General features: G+C 40.2%; 1 protein-coding gene across 3 annotated transcripts in view; it reads left to right on the top strand.

Moving 5' to 3' along the window:
• Otud7b (OTU deubiquitinase 7B) overlaps positions 1 to 18248 on the top strand; it is a 57983-nt gene that overhangs the window by 33936 nt on the left and 5799 nt on the right. For all 3 annotated transcript variants that reach the window (XM_042681537.1, XM_042681538.1, XM_042681539.1), the window contains 5 exons: positions 5484 to 5672; positions 7422 to 7649; positions 10290 to 10391; positions 11654 to 11781; positions 16776 to 16888. In XM_042681537.1, the coding sequence (XP_042537471.1) occupies positions 5484 to 5672; positions 7422 to 7649; positions 10290 to 10391; positions 11654 to 11781; positions 16776 to 16888 (760 nt within the window). The remainder of the gene's footprint in view (positions 1 to 5483; positions 5673 to 7421; positions 7650 to 10289; positions 10392 to 11653; positions 11782 to 16775; positions 16889 to 18248) is intronic.

The raw sequence follows: 18248 nt of genomic DNA on the forward strand, positions 1-18248 counted from the left end.
TATAGTGAAGAGTCTGGTTCTTAGCATATATACATAATTTGTTGGCCTTTAGTTAAGGTATGATAGTCTGATATTTTAAGCTGGTTTTAAATGGCAGGAAGCAAACTATGGGGGGAGGGATGTTTGTGTCTTTCTTGGCAAAATAAAGAGTTTTAAAAATATTCTAAGTTCATTTGTTTAAATACTTGCACAAAAGAGTATGAGTTTGGAAAGAGAAGATTGAAGTTTGAACATTTATTTGTTTATGTATTTGGTCTTGGGGCCTGGGCGCTGTCCCTGAGCTCTTTTGCTCAAGGCTAGTGTTCTACCACTTTGAGCCACAGCTCCACTTCTGGTTTTTGAATGGTTAATTGGAGAATTAGTCTCACGGGAACGTTTCTGCCTGGGCTGGCTTCAAACCTCGATCCTCACATCTTAGCCTTCTGAGTAGCTAGGATTACAGGCATGAGCCACCAGGGCCCAGTTCAAAGTTTAAATTTTAATTTACTAATTTAGTATAGCTTTGTCCTTAACTTACTATTTCAATTCCTGCTGTTTTTCCCTACATTCCCTATGCCCCAGCCAGGCTTGACTTGTCATTTTTCATTTCCAGAGTATGCAGTATTCTTTTCTTCATTATTCTCTTCATCTTACATTATTCTCTTTCCTCTCTCTCTCTCTCTCTCTTCCTTTTCCCTTCCCTCTCCGCCTCCATCTCTCCCCCCCCCCCCCCCCCCCCTCAACTCAGGGCCTGGGCACTATCCCTGAGCTTCTTTTGTTTAAGGCTATCACTCACTGTACCACTTGAGCCACAGTGCCATCTCCTGCTTTTTCTGTTTATGTGGTACTGAGGAATCAAACCCAGGGCTTTATGCATGCTAGGCAAGTATTCTACCACTAATCCTCATTCCTAGCCCCCCCCCCTGCTCTTTTTTTGGGGGGGTTACTGGTACTGGGATGTTCTACAACTTGAGCTATGGCTTCACTTCAGATTTTGGAGATAAGAATTTCATGGACTTTCTAGTTGGGTTGGCTTCAGACCCTAATCTTCAGATCTCATCCTCATGAGTGCTAGGTGTGAGCCACCATCACTTGGCTTAACTTCTTTTATAAAATCATCGTTAACCATTCTCCATTCCTCTTGTAATGTTGAGTGTATATGCAAGCTACTTCAGATATACTATTTCATTGTTTTAACTGCCCTATTATAACTATTTATTTTTATTAGAGTATGTTAATTATACAAGATTTCTTTGTGAAAGCTCTATGCTCCATACATGTATATAATATACTTTGATCAAATTCACCCCTTTGTTGTTCCCGCTTATCTCCTTCATCTCTGTTAAAACTTTAAAAATTGGAGCTGGGAGTGGTAGAGTGCTTGCCTAGCATGCATGAAGCCCTGGGTTAATTCCTCAGAACCACATAAACAGCAAGTAGTGCTGAGGCTCAAGTGGTAGAGTGTTAGTTTTGAGCAAAAGAAGCTCAGGAACAGTGTCCAGGCCCTGATTTCAAGCCCCAGGACTGGCAAACAACAACAACAACAACAAAAAAAAACACTTTAAAATTGAAGTTATAGTGTAGACTAGGATTTGAACCTAGGAAACTTGGCTTCAGAGCATGGCTCCTAACCATTATACTACAAATTAGTCTGTGAACATATAAGCACAAGCACTCATGTTATGAAAAAAAGTTAAGAGCGCACTGATAGTGAAGAGAGAAACTTAATTTCATGTAGATCTACAGTGTAGGAAAGTGTTGAAGGAAATGTCATTTACATTGATTCTTAAAGGATAAGCAGGAGTAGTCAGATAAAAGATGTCACAAAGGGTGATCACATGGGAGAAATAGCTTATACAAGGGCCCTGAGCTGAGAAAGTTTGACTTATTGGAGGAACTTTTAGTGAGTGAATCAGAAAAGTGGTACAAGAGTGATGAGAAGCTAGATAAATAGGCAGAAAGCAAAATATGCAGGGTTACCAGGAATCAGAGGCTCATGCCTGTAATCTTAGCTATTCAGGAAGCTGAGATTTGAAGATCATGGTTTCAAGTCAGCTTGGGTGGAAAAGTCTGAGAATCTGTCATCTCCAGTTAACCAGCAAAAATGACAACTGGAGATATAGCTCAAGTGGTAGAGTGCCAGCTAAGCAGACAAGCCAAGTGAGAACATGAAGCCTTGAATTCAAGCTCCAGTAACTAGCACCAAAAACAAAGCCAGAGAGAGAAAGAGAATGGGGGAGCATCTTCTTTCTTGGCCATGGTAAGGAGTTTAAACCACATTATATCCTAAGTTCATTGGAAGTAACACAATTGCATTTGAGTTTTTAATAGTGTACGGGTTGTAGGGTATGGAATAGATTAGAGGATGACCAGTGCTAACCCTAGTTAAGAATATTGCAGGAGTTCAGGTGAGAGATGATGATGACCATAGTGGTAGCAGTATAGAAGAAATTAGGTGGATTTAGATACAATTTAGGAGGAGAATGAAGGGATCTGATCTTCATATCTTTTTATCTCTATCTTTGTGTTTTTGCTTTTTCCTTCGAAAGTTAACTGGTTGAGTGAAAGGGAACAAATTAGAGAGGGGAGAGATGAGCAACAGAGAGACTGATAAGAGAGTTTCCCTTTCAAAAGACCAAAGACCGAAGAAGATTATGAAGACTTGTATTGAAGCAGTGGCAATAAACATGAACAAAAAAGGAATGGACTTGAGAGAGATTTTGGGGGGTGCAAACAATCCTGAGGACTAACTGGATTGTGAGAGAAGAGAAAGTAGAGGAGTAATGAGGAGCTGAAAATGAAGTTTGAGGCCAACAAAGGATTGTGATGCCATTTCTGATTTAGGAACATAAAAGAAGGACAGAAAGTAAGTTTTGAAAGGGAAGAGGATGGACATTCAATTTTGGATAAGTTGAGTTTTCAAAGGTACTGCTTTAAAGAAATTCTGCATCAGGTATGCATTGACTCAGGAAAAGTCTTCCATTCAACAAATGCCTACCATATGCCAGGCACTGTTTTAGATGAACAAAACAAAACTCTTTACACTTACGTTGCAGTAGGAAAGGCAGCCAACAGATAGTAAGCATGATGACTATATAAATTATTATAAATTATAATCTATTATAAATTATATAATTACAAATTACATCTTTTATAAGATCTTGAGAGCTATGAAAAATAGTAAGGGCTGAGAAGATGGCTCAGTGGTAGAGTGCTTGCCTTGCACGCATGAGGTCCTGGGTTCGATTCCTCAGCACCACATAAGCAGAAAAAGCTGGAAGTGGCGCTGTGGCTCAAGTGGTAGAGTGCTAGCCTTGAGCTGAAGAGCTGAGGGACAGTGCCCAGGACCAGAGTTCAGGCCCCACAACCAACAACAACAAAAATAGAGGAATGGTAAGGTGCATGGTAATTTTTTTAGTTAGGCAGTCAAGGTAGGCTTTAGTAAGAATGTGACATTTGAGTAAATAGGAGTTGTGTGTGTGGGTATACTGGAAAAAGAGCTTGTTAAGCAGTGGGAACAGTCTTATGAAGAGGCCCTAAGGTTGCGACAGTCTTAGCAACTTTTTAAGAACCACAAGGGGATAGCAGTGACTAAAGTGAGCAAAGGGAGTTTAATGTAACGATTCAGAAGTAAAGCATAAATGATTAATATGGCTTAACCAAATTATCATAACCAGAACAGCAGCAGCATAACTAAGTGCATATAGAATACTTTCTGCATACCAAGCACTGTTCTACATACTTTTGACTCATTTAATCTTGATAACAACTCTGAGGTAGAAACTATTAGTATCATCTGCATTTTTACAAATAACAAAAGTGAAACAAAGAAAAGGCTAGAAAATTAGGGTAGGTCATAGAAAGCCTCCAGTCTGGTCATGCAACTAAAATACTGAGCATTGTGCTTTAGAAACATGAATCTCATCGAGGCACTAGTGGTTTATGCCTGTAATCTGAGGATCAAGCTTGGGAACCAGACAGGAAAAAAAAAATCTATGAGACTCTTATCTCCATTTAACTCACAAAAAGCTGGAAGTGGTAGCATGGCTCAAGTGGTAGAGTGCTAACCTTGAGCAAGGAAAAACAAGCAAGAGGGTAAGGCCCTCAATAGTGGCACTGAAAGGAAGAAAGAAAGGGGGCTGGGAATGTGGCTTAGTAATAAGAGCGCTTGCCTAGCATGCATGAAGCCCTGGGTTCAATTCCTCGGTACCACATAAACAGAAAAAGCTGGAGGTGGTGCTGTGGCTCAAGTGGTAAATAGAGTGCTAGCCTTGAGCAAAAGAAGCTCAGGGACAGTGCCCAGGTCCTGAGTTCAAGCCCTGGGACTAGCAAAAAAAAAAAGAAGAAGAAGGAAGGGAAAAGAAGAAAGAATGGAAAAAGAAAGCAAGAGAGGGAGAAAGAAGAAAGAAAATCATTTATCTTTTTTTTTTTTTTTTTGCCGATCATGGGGCCTGAACTCTGGGTCTGGGCGCTGTCCCTCAGCTTTTCGCTCAAGGCTAGCGCTCTACCACTGGAGCCACAGCGCTACTTCCGGCTTTTTCTGTTTATGTGGTGCTGAGGAATCGAACCCAGGGCCTCATGCTTGCAAAGCATGCACTCTACCGCTGAGCTACCTTCCCAGCCCCCTTTTTTTTTTTTGCTCAGTATTGGGGAACAAATCCAGAACCTTGTGTATGCTAGGCAAGTTTTTACCTCTGAAAAACATCCCTAGCTCTCTTCAAGGATTCTTTTTTATTTGTTTTGTGTGAGTGCTGGTACTGGGGCATGAACTTGATCTAGATGCTGTCCCTGAGATTTTTTTAGTCAAGGCTAGCACTCTACCTCTTGAGCCACAGCTCCACTTCTGTCATTTTGATTGCTAATTAGTTGTAAGAGTCTTATGGGCTTTTCTGCCTGGGCTTTGAACCTTGATCCCAGATCTCAGCCTCCTGAAGCAGGATTACAAATGTGAGCTACTGGCACCTAGCTTCTTAAAAGATTCTTTACGGTAGATTGGAGATAGGAAATAGGTGATAAAAATTGAGTAACAGCGTAACAGAAAGAAGTAAAAACAATTAAGCAATATGTAATTAAGTAGTTGCACTGGAATAAGCAACAAAAATACCCATTTGAACAAATCCATCATTTGGAGTGAGTGCTTTATTAGAAAAGTGAGTCTTAAATGTGGAGCCATATAGTTCCCATTGATAAGCTGATGATATCTGTGAAATCTTTCATGTACATACCTATGGCTTTGTATATAATTTTAGGTGGCTTAGGACATTCTAGAATACATCTAGACTGAATCTCGTTGGATCTCAGAATTAGGAGACCTGAGTTTGAGTCCTACTACTGGGCCCTGGTACAAGTTATCTGAGTTTTGTTTCCTTTTTTGTTAAAAGGTTGTTTTAGTTTAGGTAACTTCCTTTTGGTGGTTTTCATGGTTTGGTCAGTGGTCTTCTGTGTCTTCCCCCAATTTCTATACTCTGAGTACATAGTTTGTCTTTCTCTTTGTCTCCTGATAGGAAAGAATTGGGATGTGAGTGCTGCCCTCAGTGATTTTGAGCAGCTGCGGCAAGTCCATGCTGAGAACCTGTCCCCACCCTTTAGTGGAGGGAGTAGCGGCCCCAAGTCTCCTGAAAGAGGATGTTCTGATAGAGAGTCCACCCGCCCTCCCCGACCCATCCTCCAGCGGCAGGATGACATCGTTCAAGGTACTGGACTAACCAGAGGATGTTTCTGTATATGGAGTAGGAAGGGAGGGGACTGCTTAAATGGAGTCAGAAAGTCTAAGCAATAATTTAGAGATGTTTTTATTCCTTCCCTTCTCCCAGCAATCCCAGAAAGTACTTTTTCAAAACCTAGAAATAATACTTTTTAAAAATAACTTTAGAGAAGTATTTATTTATTTAATACCAGTCCTTGGGTTTAAACTCAGGGCTTGAGTGCTGTCCCTGAGCCTTTTTTTGCTCAAGGATAGCACTGTGCCACTTGAGCCACAGCTCCACAACCATCTTTTTGGAAGTCTCACCAACATTTTTAAAAAATTATCTTTAAGTAGTTGTACAAAGGAGCTGCTATTTAACAAAGCAGTTTATGAATGCAGTATATCTTGATCAAAATCACCCCTTTCAACATTCTTACTTATCCCTCCCCTTTTTAAAATTTTTTATTTTTTTGTATCTGAACTGGGGCTTGAACTCAGGGCCTTACACATACTCTAAGCTTCTTTTTTCAAGGCTGACATTCTACTAGTTGAGCCATAGCTCCACTTCTGGCTCTTTGCTTGTTAATTGCAGATAGGAGTTTCTCAGATTTGTCTCCCTAGGCTGGCTTAGAATCACAATCCTTAGATCTCAGCCTTCAGAATGCTAGCATTACAGGCACTGACTCTGGAAGCTACTAACACCCAGCTTCTTGATTTATTTTGTTTCATCTCTGGGCTGAGAATGACTACCCAACATTTCAGGTCTTGCCTTCTGTGATAATCACATTCAAGCCATGCTGACAATGGAATGTCAGCTAAGGAACTGCTAAGGTGCCATTTATTCAAAACAAATAAAATTATTTTGGGCAGTATCTACAGTACTATTTTCCTCTGTAACAGGATAATAATTAACAGCTTCTATAAATTTCTGATAAACATGAGTATCAAGAAAAGTTGTCAGCCGGGCATCACGGTCTTAAGCCTGTGATCCTAGCTACTCAGGAGGCTGAGATCTGATGATCACAGTTCAAAGCCAGCCCCGGCAGGAAAGTCTGTGAGACTCTTATCTCCAATAAACCACCAGAAAACCAAAGTGCCACTGTGGCTCAAGTGGTAAAGCACTCTCCTTGAGCTGAAGAGCACAGGGACAGCCCGCAAGTCCAGAGTTCAAGCCCCATGACCGACCAAAAGAAAAATTAATTTTATTGTAAAGGTATTGTGCAGAGGGGTTACAGTTACATAAGGTGATGAGTACTTTTCTTGTCAAACATTGTTACCCTCTCTCTTGTTTTTCTTCTACTATTTTTCTTTTCTATAATGAAAATCTTTTCTATATTCCCATGACCCTGAGTATTAGCAGAGAGATCATTTGGCTCAATCTAGTCTAATGAAACTCCATTTCCCTTATTCCCTTTTCTTCCCACCCCAAAATGACCAAGTTGCTAAGTGAATGGGTCTCTCTTGTGTTGAAAAATGATATTGGGAGAAGACAGCATTGTAAGAAGAAGGTGAGAAAAATTCCAAAGAAAGATTGAAAGATGTTAGTTGTTGATGTATGCCTGCAAAAATACCACTTTCTATATTCCTCCACTTGTACATGGTTTGAGAAAATGGATCAAAAAGTTCAGTAGCTGGTAAGACTGATTTTTTTTTCCTTACTGGAAACCTTGTAAAAAGATAACCATATCACCACATCAGTGGAGAGTTCTCTGAGTGGGTTATGTATGTTCTAAGGTGACTCCATTTCTCATTGCAGAAAAACGCCTGTCTAGGGGCATCTCTCACGCGAGCTCCAGCATTGTTTCCCTGGCCCGGTCCCATGTCTCCTCCAATGGTGGGGGTGGGGGGAGCAATGAGCACCCCCTGGAAACGCCCATCTGTGCCTTCCAGCTTCCAGATCTCACTGTGTACAATGAAGACTTCCGTAGCTTCATAGAGAGAGACCTCATTGAGCAGTCCATGCTGGTTGCCTTGGAACAGGCAGGTCAGTGAGTACTTCCTCTCCATCTAGAGGCAACTCACATGGGAGGGCTGGGTTTGATCAGTGACTTCCTGTCTTAGTCTATGATCTGATTGAAGTCAAAGGCTGTAGTCAGTCAGATAAACAAGTACTGAGAGCCTTTTGAAGTTAGAAAAATAATACAAATTAGACAATTTACTCTGGAAATTTCCTATTTGATAGAAGAGAAAACAGATATATATATATATATATATATATATATATATATATATATATGAATATATATATGAGTGGCCTGAAAATCAATATCTGAAAAAAAAAAAAAAGCAAAAAACCCCCACAAAAACAAAGCAACAACAACCACCAAAAAAAAAAAAAAATCCATAACTAGTTATAATTGGTTCTGGAGCATCTTTGCAAACAAAAAAAAACCAATGCTGTAGTGATGCACTAAAAGTTGCATCTATTTATATGCATTGTCCTCCAAGATTTATTAATTTAAAATTTTTTGTGCCAGTACTGGGGCTTGAACTCAGGTCCTTCCACTTTCGCTTGACTCTCTTCTTAAGGTTGATACTCTACCACTTGAGTCATACCTGCAATTCTGACTTGTTTTTCACTAGTTAGAGACAAGAGCCTTGCAGTTTTGTCTGCCTGGGCTGGTTTTGAACCTTGATTCCTCAGATCTCACTCTCCTGAGTAACTATTACTGCATTTATGAGCCCTCATACCTGGTTTGTTTTAAATTTGTTTGTTTTAAAATTGTGTTCGTTTTAAATTATTATTAAAATTAATTTGGTAAGGGGGACAGGGAAAGTTATAGAGAGGGAGTGAGATTGGAATACATTATAAACATGTGGAATGGTAATGATGAAATTCCCTCTATATAACGAATATAAGCTAATAAAAAATGAAGTCTGAAGTTAGAGGAAGACCAGTTTACTAGCTTTTAGGATAGTGCTATTTTCATTTTGTTGTTGCTGTGAGATTGGGACTTGAACTCAGTACCTGATGCTTTGTTCATGGGCTGGTGCTCTACCATGATCAGTGCTATTTTTTGAATTTTTATTATAAAAGTGATATACAGGGCTGGGAAGTTGGCTCAGTAGTAGAGCGCTTGCCTTGCATGCCTGAGGCCCTGGGTTTGATTCCTCAGCACCACATAAGCAAAAAGAAAAAACGCGGAAGTGGCGCTGTGACTCAAGTGATAGAGCGCTAGCCTTGAGCTGAAGAGCTGAGGGACAGTGCCCAGGCCCAGAGTTCAAGCCCCCCCCCCCAAAAAAAATAAATAAAAGTGATATACAGAGAGGTTAAAGTTACGTAAGATCAGTGCTATTTTGTATCTTTCCTAAAAAATAAATTATTGCTTATATCAAATAGTAAGATAACACTACTCCCCCCAAATATTATTAAAATTAATTAATACTCCACAGTGAAGAAGTTCTGGGAAACATCCAGGTATTAAAAAACTACCATAAGGGAAACATTGGAGATGAGAGATGGTGCATGTGAAGGGAGCTTGTAGTTCATAGCCATCTAGTTTAACCAAATGCAGCCATTTATAACTTTTATAAAGTTATCACAGCATCTGGGTAGTGAAATTTTCTGCTAGTTTTTTTTTCATAGACTTTTCAGTAGTTCAAGAAAATTTAAGCAGCATTCCTAACTATTTTCCTTCTGTAAATAAATGGGTTTGTAGTCGTGGTTGACTGTGCAAACTGAGACACATCCTCTTAGGTGTTTTATGTCTTTGTCTTTTTGCTCCTAACTTTAAATTCATACCACACCGATGCTGAATGTTGTCATACATGTAGATGATATGGTATCATGCCTTGAAGTTTTTTGTTTTTCTTTTTGTTTTTACTAATGATGAATTTATATTGACCTTTGTTGCTAGAGCATTTACTGGTCTTCTGATCAGAGTAAAGGAATAAGGGCCACACCAGTTTCAGCCGAAGTAGTTTTGACATTTGGGGTCAGATAATTCTTTTTTTTTTTTTATTTTTCCTCATCCTAGGACTTGAACTCAGGGCCTGGGCACTACCCTCTTTGTGCTCAAGGCTAGTCCTCTACTACTTGAGCCATAATACCACTTCTGGCTTTTTCTGAGTAGCTTATTTTGGAGATAAGAGTTTCATGGACTTTCCTTCCCAGGCTGGCTTCCAACCTCAATCCTCAGATTTCAGCCTCCTGAAGTAGCTAGGATTACAGGTCTTAGCCATTGGTGCCCAGTGCAGATAATTCTTCGTTGTGCAAACTCCCTTGTGCATTTGAAGTATCCTTAATCTGTATCCACTAATTGTGGCAAGCAAATATATCTCCAGACCTAGCACCAAACATTCCCTCATGGCCCCTGGGACAAAATTGTCCTTACTTAAGGCCAACTGATTAACCAGATGTGCTTACTAGTTTCTGACTAAATATAAAGGAAGATATAAAGTATAATTAAAGACATGGTGGCACACACCAGTAATTCCTGCATTCCTGAATTTGAGAGGCTGCTCCTGGAAGATCATTAGTTCAAAGTCAGACTAAGCTACAACAGGTCTTAACAAAACAAAATAGAAGGGGGGGGGGGGGGGGAGGGGAAACAACCATAGAGTGTAGTCTTCCTAGAGGTAGCTAATCTGTTCCTCTCTTTTTCTTCCATTTACATTTCTGCAGGGCGTTTGAACTGGTGGGTTAGTGTGGACCCTACCTGTCAGAGGCTGCTTCCTTTGGCAACTACTGGTGATGGGAACTGCCTCCTGCATGCAGCCTCTCTTGGTGAGTCTTGAAAACGGCCTTCTGCCTCCCTTTAGAAAGGGAACAAATGAATCAGATCTCGTGTCATATTTCATCCAGTCAGCTTGATTCCTGGAAGAAATGATAATTCACAACAAAGTTGTGTGTGTATGTGTGTATGTGTGTGTGTGTGTGTGTGTGTACACGCACATGTGCATGAGCAGCACAAGAGGAAATGGGAGAGAGCCCTGTCGTGGTTTTTCAATCTTCTTTAGAGATTGTGGAAAGTATAGGATTTAGCTTAGGCTCTACTCTGTGCTAATTCCTAGAAGTACCCAAAAGCAGTAAGCCAGCAGTACTGGGTGGGTAAATTCTATTTAATAGTTATTCTTTTGGTATATAGAAAGGATGTTTTCAGTAATCTTTGTAACACTTATTTAAATTATTCAGCCTATTTACAATTCAGTAAATTATTTTCTCTTTAGCTTTTAAAAAGGTCTTTATTTGCCAGTCATCCCTCAAGCTTTAATACTGATGGCTATTAACTAAACCAATCCTACCTGCTGCTGATTTGTATTTTGGTTAGACTTGTTCCAGGAGTGAGCACTTCCTGTCAGGATTCTGTAGGAAGTGTTTATATCCCTCACTTCTTAAAGTCTGGATCTCCAGAGTATAAACAGCTTTTCTCCTTCCTTCCTTCCTTCCTTCCTTCCTTCCTTCCTTCCTTCCTTCCTTCCTTCCTTCCTTCTTTCCTTCCTTTCTTTCTCCCTCTCCCCTTTCCTTTCCTTTCCTTTTCCTTTTCCTTTTCCTTGCTCTGTCTCTTGCTTCCTCTTCCCTTCCCTTCCCTTCCCTTAAAAAAACATGTTGTGGCACTAAGGTACCTCTAAGCTGGTGCTCTGCTACTTGAGCTATGCTTTCAGATGATTATTATAGAGAGGGAATCTCTCTCTCTCTCTCTCTTTTTTTTTTTTTTTGCATAGCCTGGCCTTGAACTGTGATGCTCCAGGTCTCAGCCACCTAGCTAGGATTACAGTTGTGAGCCACTGGTGCCCAGTGGAAATCCTTTCTTGATTAAGTACTTCTCCCCTAGATCACAGCCAGAGTTTCTCTGAACTTGGACTTAGCCTTTCTTCATGCCAGACTGTGTGTATCATATTTAGAGAGGGGCTAGAGATATAGCTTAGTGGTACGATACTTGCCTGGTTTGTGTGAGGCACTGATTTGATCCCTAGCACCACAAAACAACACAAAAAGGATGGAGCTGAGTCAAGGTAATGTGTTTATACCATGCTTTCTTGCTACAGGGATGTGGGGTTTCCACGATCGGGACTTGATGCTGAGGAAAGCTTTATATGCACTGATGGAGAAGGGAGTGGAGAAGGAAGCGCTGAAAAGACGCTGGAGATGGCAGCAAACACAGCAGAATAAAGAGGTGGGAGATCTTGGATGGGAGCATCTTGTTTCTTTTTTTTTTTTTTTATCGGTCGTGGGGCTTGAACTCTGGGCCTGGGCGTTGTCCCTCAGCTCTTCAACTCAAGGCGAGCGCTCTACCACTTGAGCCACAGCGCCACTTCCGGCATCTTGTTTCTTAAAGTTACCTAGTTATCGAAGTTATCTAAGTTACCTAAGGCCAACCAGAAGGAAATATCTCCTGATAGGTAAGACCAGTGTTATTTCCCATGTAATGCTGAAAACTGTTGAACATGTAGCTAAAGTTTTCTAAGTGCCTTCTGATACACTCATGAGAATTCGTGTGGGAAGCCAGGAGGACCTACAACATTCTAACATGATGCCTGGCACCTGAGAAGTACTCAGTAGCCTTTAGTGGCAGTTATATATAATGAGATGTAATTCCATCAGAGTTTTTTTTTTTTCTTTTCCTTGTCAAAAGGCTAAATTAAGTGGTGTGCCAGTGGAATACATTTGTAATCCTAGCTACATAGGAGGCTGGGATCTGAGGATGGTGGTTCAAAGCCAGTCTGGGATAACAAAAATCCAAGAGACTCTTACCTCTAATTAACCAGCAAAATGCGAGACTGGAATTATGACTCATGTTGTAGAATGTCAGTCATGAGCAAAAAAGCTCAGCAAGAGCACAAGGCCCAGAGTTCAAGCCCCAGTGTGCATATGCACGCACACACAGAAATAAAAGGGTAGATTAATTTTAATGTATCTATATATATTATGTACTATATAATATAGAATAATATATTGATTATAATTATTAATATATTATATATTTATATATTTTATATATAAGTATATTTTTTAGTTTCTATAGAAATGTAAGTGAATGAATATTTGGATGTACATAACACTTGTTTTTCATATTTTCAGTTTTAGTTTGGTTATAATTTATAAAGCATATCTAATAAATTGAATTTGAATTTTACTGTCCAGGAATTTAGCAGATATTGAGGCTATTTGTATGTGTGTGTGTGTGTGTGTGTGTGTGAGAGAGAGCAGGGGGGGGGGCGGGGGGGGAGGAGGAGAGTCAGTCCTAGGGCTTGAACTCAGGACTTGGGTGCTGTCCTAAACTTTTTTTTTACCCCTCTAAGGTAGCACTCTACCACTCCAACCACAGCTCTATTTCTGGCTTTTTGAGTTTTATTTGAAGTCTTATGGACATTTCTGTCTGGCTGACTTTGAACTGTAATCTTCATATCAGCCTCCTGAGCAGCTAGGATTACAGAACCCCTGGCACCTAGCTTGAGGCTACTTTTTTGTTGTTGTTGGTTGTGGGGTTTGAACTCAGTGCCTGGTCACTGTCCCTTTCTGCTCAAGGCTAGCTCTCTACTACTTGAGCCACTGTACCATTTATTTCCTGTTTCCTTGTGGTTAATTGGAGATAAGAGTCTCAGACTTTCCTGCCCCCAGCTGCCTTCGAACTGTAACCCTTGGATCTCAGCCTCCTGATTAGCTAGGAGTTCAGGCATAAGCCACTGGCACACAGCTTGAGGTTACTTTTGTTGTTGTTGTTGTTGTTGTTGTTGTCAGTCATGGGGCTTGAACTCTGGTCCTGGGTGCTATCCCTGCACTCTTCAGCTCAAGGCTAATGCTCTACTACTTGAGCCACAGCACTCCTTCCAGTTTTCTGGTAGTTTATTGGAGATAAGAGTCTTATGGACATTCCCTGCCTGGGCTGGCTTTGAACCTCGATCCTCAGATCTCAGCCTCCTGGGTAGCTAGGATTACAGGCATGAGCCACCAGCTCCTGATGAGGCTACTTTTACATAAGGAAGTAGCAATGGATTATTTGTTTGTTCCATCCCCATAACTAGAATTGGGTAAATGGTTTTCTTTGAGTTTGAAAGTCTTATTGAAACTCAGCCTCAGCTATTTCATGTATTTTTTTTTTATATATCCGCTTTCATCTTCTCGTGGCAGAGTTGAGAAGTAACATAGATTTGTAGCACCTAAATATTTATTATCTGGCTCTTTACAGAAAAGGTGGCTGATCCCTTCAACAAAATAATAGGCCCTACCCGACCAGAGGTGTGGCTCAAATGGTAGAGGCTATTGACAAGCAAGCTGAGTGTATGTTTACATGCATGAAAGGACCTGAGTTCAAACCCTAGTACTGAAAAAAAAAAGAAAAAGAAAAAAGAAATACATGCTTATAGAGTGGCTAGTAAAAGAGAAATTAATTTATTTTGTGGGCTTAGCATGGTGCAAGTTCCATACTAGAAATGTGGCCTACTGAATTGTTTTAGCTTAGACTTTGATAACATCTTGGGATTCCACCTTAGGAATGAAAATGGAAAGAAGAGGTAATGGACAGAGGAGATCTTTCAGTTTCCTAGAACCAACTAAATTAGTTTTGATTTCCTGGGCCTCCTTCTGTGTTGAGATTGATGGCAAAGCCTAGTATTTTCTAAAATGATGTAGCTAGAATTGTTTGCCACCTAGTGGCTGCTGTGTGTATTAAAACACGAAACATGAAAGGAAAGAGGAAGGGTCAGATCTTCTAGGATATGTGTATCAAAGTGACCAGAGCTGTGCATAATAACCTGTGCATTGTTATTTTTACTTCTAAATAAGTCTATTATAGCATTTTACAAACTGGAAATAGCTTGGTCTTTTTTTAGTTACTAAAGTAAAACATGCTAACAGTAGCTGTTCAATTCCCATTAAATATGTTCTTGACATGCCCCTTATGGTCCTTCTTTTGCTCTGTCAGCGTTTATTCAAGTCGTGTAAGCACATTTAAACACCAACATAGTCAAGAACACAATGTATATCCTACAAAACTAAGTAGACTGAGGGAAGGGGTGAGTAGAAGAGGGATGGGTGAGGATGTTGAAAGGGGCGATATGAATCAAGATAAATTGTATTCATAAACGACTTTGTTAAATAGCAGTTTATTTGTACAACTACTTAAGGATAATAATAGAAAAACATTAATGTAAACCGAGTAAATAAGGCAAACTTGTCTACTAATCATCATATGCATCCTTAAGCCCATTCATATTTATTTATTTATGTGTATTTTTTCTTGTGCCAGTACTAGAGCTTGAACTTAGGGCCTGGGTGCTGTCCTTTAGCTTTTTTGCTCAAGGATGGCTCTCTACCTTGAGCCACGCCTCTACTTCCAGCTTTTTGCTGGTTAATTGGAGATAAGAGTCTCCTAGACAATCTTGATATCTCACCCTTCTGAGTTTCCATAATAACAGGAGTGAGCCACTGTTTCCCAGCAAACCTGGGCTCCGGTGGCTCACACCTGTAATCCTAGCTACTCAGGAGGCTGAGATCTGAGGATCATGATTCAAAGCCAGCCTAGGCAGGAAAGTCCATGAGACTCTTATTTCCAATAAAGCACTAGAAAACCGGAAGTGGCACTGTGGCTCAAGCGGTAGAGTGCTCGCCTTGAGCTGAAGAGCGCAAGGACAGTGCCCAAGCCCAGAGTTCAAGCCCCATGACCGACCCCCCCCAAAAAATTATAGTATCACTTGGCACATATTTATTGATTACTGATCACATAATATACACAGAGTATATTGCATAAAGCATAATCCTGGCTCTTAAAAGCAGAATAAGAGGTAGACCTATAAAGAGATGGCCTATAAATACATGATTGCAACCAAAGGTAACAGGTATGACTTCTATAATAGAAAACTCTGTGTAGTATGTGGGAAGGGAAGGTACAAAGGAAGGAGTGGCTGACTTACTATAGAAAGATTTAAGGAAGACTTCATAAAAGAGTAACATTTGAATTTTGTCTTGAAAGTTATAACATAAAGTTGTTTGCCAGATGAATAGTGAATGAGTTGCTCTAGGCCTATGCCTAGAGCATAGACTTATGACAAATGTTCAGAGGTACAAAATAACATAGTACATGTAAAGGGCCACTACTAAATTAAGGGGTTATCAAGAGAGGAGAGATGGGTAGAGGCCAGGAAGTGGGTTTTGTATATGAGTAGGAGTTTGGGTTATATCTGAGGAAATTGAGGTTCTTAGAAGAACTACTGGCAGGAAGTAAACAGCATCAGATTTAAATTTTACAAAAGCATTTTCAGTAACACTGTAGAAAATGAATCAAAAGAGTGATGTCCAGAAGTAGCAAAACCAGTTAAAGAAACACTGTAGCAATTCATACTTAAATACTAGTTTTGTTGTACTATGGCTTGAACTCAGTCTTATCTCCTGAACCATGCGCCCAGAAAGGATCCAGATATAGGCTGGGTGAAAGGAAGACTAGAATACCAGATAACTCTCTGGTTTCTAGTTAGGGTGTTTGGATGATAGTTGCTTCTATTTACTAAGGTAGGACTATGAAAAGAAGAATGAAGAGAAGAATGAATTTGACTATAGAGTTTGAGGTCACCCCAGTAGGTAGCAGTGTTCAATAGCCAGCTGGATCTGTGAACATAGAAATTAAGAGGGGATTTCGGTCATGAATATATAGATAAGTGGACAAGATCATGGCAACCAAGAGATCACCCAGAGGGCAAGCAAGGCTAAAACAATTGACACAATTTGAATTTTGTGGAGAGTAGAGACAGTTTAGAAAAATAAAGAGAAAGCAGTGCTATGGAAACTAAAGACAAGAATGTTACTTACCATATGAAAGTTAAAAAGATGAGACTCAAAGAGTGCAATGAATTAGTTAATTTGAAGGTCACTGTCCTTTGACAGAGTCAGTTAGGTGAAGTTGTATGTGGAGGTAGGGCAGTAGTGTGGAGAGCAGAGACAAGTCAGATTATGGTGAGTCAAAAAAAGAACAGAAGATAAAGAAGTGTGAGAAAGGTCATAGTCTGTTCTATGGATCTTGACGAGGAGAGGGAGAAGAGACTTGGCTTTGTAATATAAGTGTAAGCCAAGTGCTAAGAGAATAGTCAAGTAACAGAGAGTTAGAATGGACCCTGACTTTAGAGTCTAACCTCTAATTGTTTAATGTCCCCTTTCATTATTGCATGTCTTCCACAGTCAGGACTGGTATACACAGAGGACGAATGGCAAAAGGAATGGAATGAACTGATAAAGCTTGCTTCAAGTGAACCTCGAATGCATCTAGGTACCAACGGAGCCAATGGTGGCGGGTAAGTATGCTTAAGTTGGGGAGCAGGAAATTCCTCATCTTCATAGAGCCTTCACTGGGCTGTAAGCTCTCCCACAATGTAGCATCCCCAGAGCTCTGAGTTAAGAGGATGTTGGAAGGAGAGAGAGGAGCCATGGCAAAGGCACAGAAGTATACATGAGAACCGAACACACTGGGAACGCCTAGTTAATTGGTTTTGTCTGAGTGGCACAAAATGATAGATGAAACTTGGAAACCCACTTTTTTTTTTTTTTTTTTTTGCTGGTCCCAGGGCTTGAACTCAGGGTTTGGGCGCTATCCTTGAGCTTCTTTTGCTTAAAGCTAGTGCTCTTCCACTTGAGCCACAACTCCACTTCTGGCTTTTTTGGCGATTTATTTGGAGTGTCACAGACTTTCCTGCCAGGGTTGGCTTCAAATAATGATCCTTAAATCTCAGCCTCCTGAGTAGCTAGGATCATAGGCATGATCCACTGGCATCCAAACAGCAACCTACATTTTTGTGTACCATACTAATGTTTCTCTTATACCATATTAAGGAATTATATTGCATTTTATTTATACTTTAGGAAACTGCAGGACAAATGACTCAATAGCATCAGTAAATAAATAAAAAAGAAAATAAAAGAGGACAGGGAACCAATGAAACAGAGACATTAATGAAACATATCAACCAAGTGGAATGTGTGGGCACTATAAAAGAAATAAGGGAAATGTGAAAAATGTTTACATAGTTTGATTATTGTTACTTTTTTTTTTTTTTGTAATGGTCCAGGTGCTTAAAATCAGGGCCTGGACATTGTCCTTGAGCTTTTTAGCTCAGGGCTGGCACTCTACCACTTGAGCTACATCTCCACTTCTAGCTTTCCAGCTTTTTGATGGTTAATTGAAGATAAACGTCTCAGACTTTCTTACCCAGGCTGGCTTCAGATCTCAGCTACTACAGACATATGCCAATGGTGCCTAGCTTATTGTTAATTTTTTAAGTTGTGGTTTTAAAAAAAAGTGTGTGTGTGTGTGTGTGTGTGTGTGTGTGTACGTGTGCACGTGTGCGCGTGCGTGCGCGTGCTGGTATTGGGGATTGAGCTCAGGGCCTTGCCCTCTCACTGGCACTCTATCAATGTGAGTCACAATACCACTTCCAGCTTTTTGCTGGTTCATTGAAGATAATAAGCTCACAGAAATTATTCTTGAATGAGGAAGTCACTCTTGAAGGGTACATAAGAAAGGAGTTTTGGAATTGTTTTTGTAAGATATCATGAGTGGGGCTGGGAAGGTGGCTCCGTGGTAGAGTGCTTGCCTTGCATGCATGAGGCCCTGGGTTTGATTCCTCAGCACCACACAAGCAGTAAAAGCAGGAAGTG

This window comes from Dipodomys spectabilis, unplaced genomic scaffold (assembly GCF_019054845.1).
Source record: "Dipodomys spectabilis isolate Male_0828 unplaced genomic scaffold, ASM1905484v1 ptg000069l, whole genome shotgun sequence".
Classification (NCBI taxonomy): Eukaryota; Metazoa; Chordata; class Mammalia; order Rodentia; family Heteromyidae; genus Dipodomys; species Dipodomys spectabilis.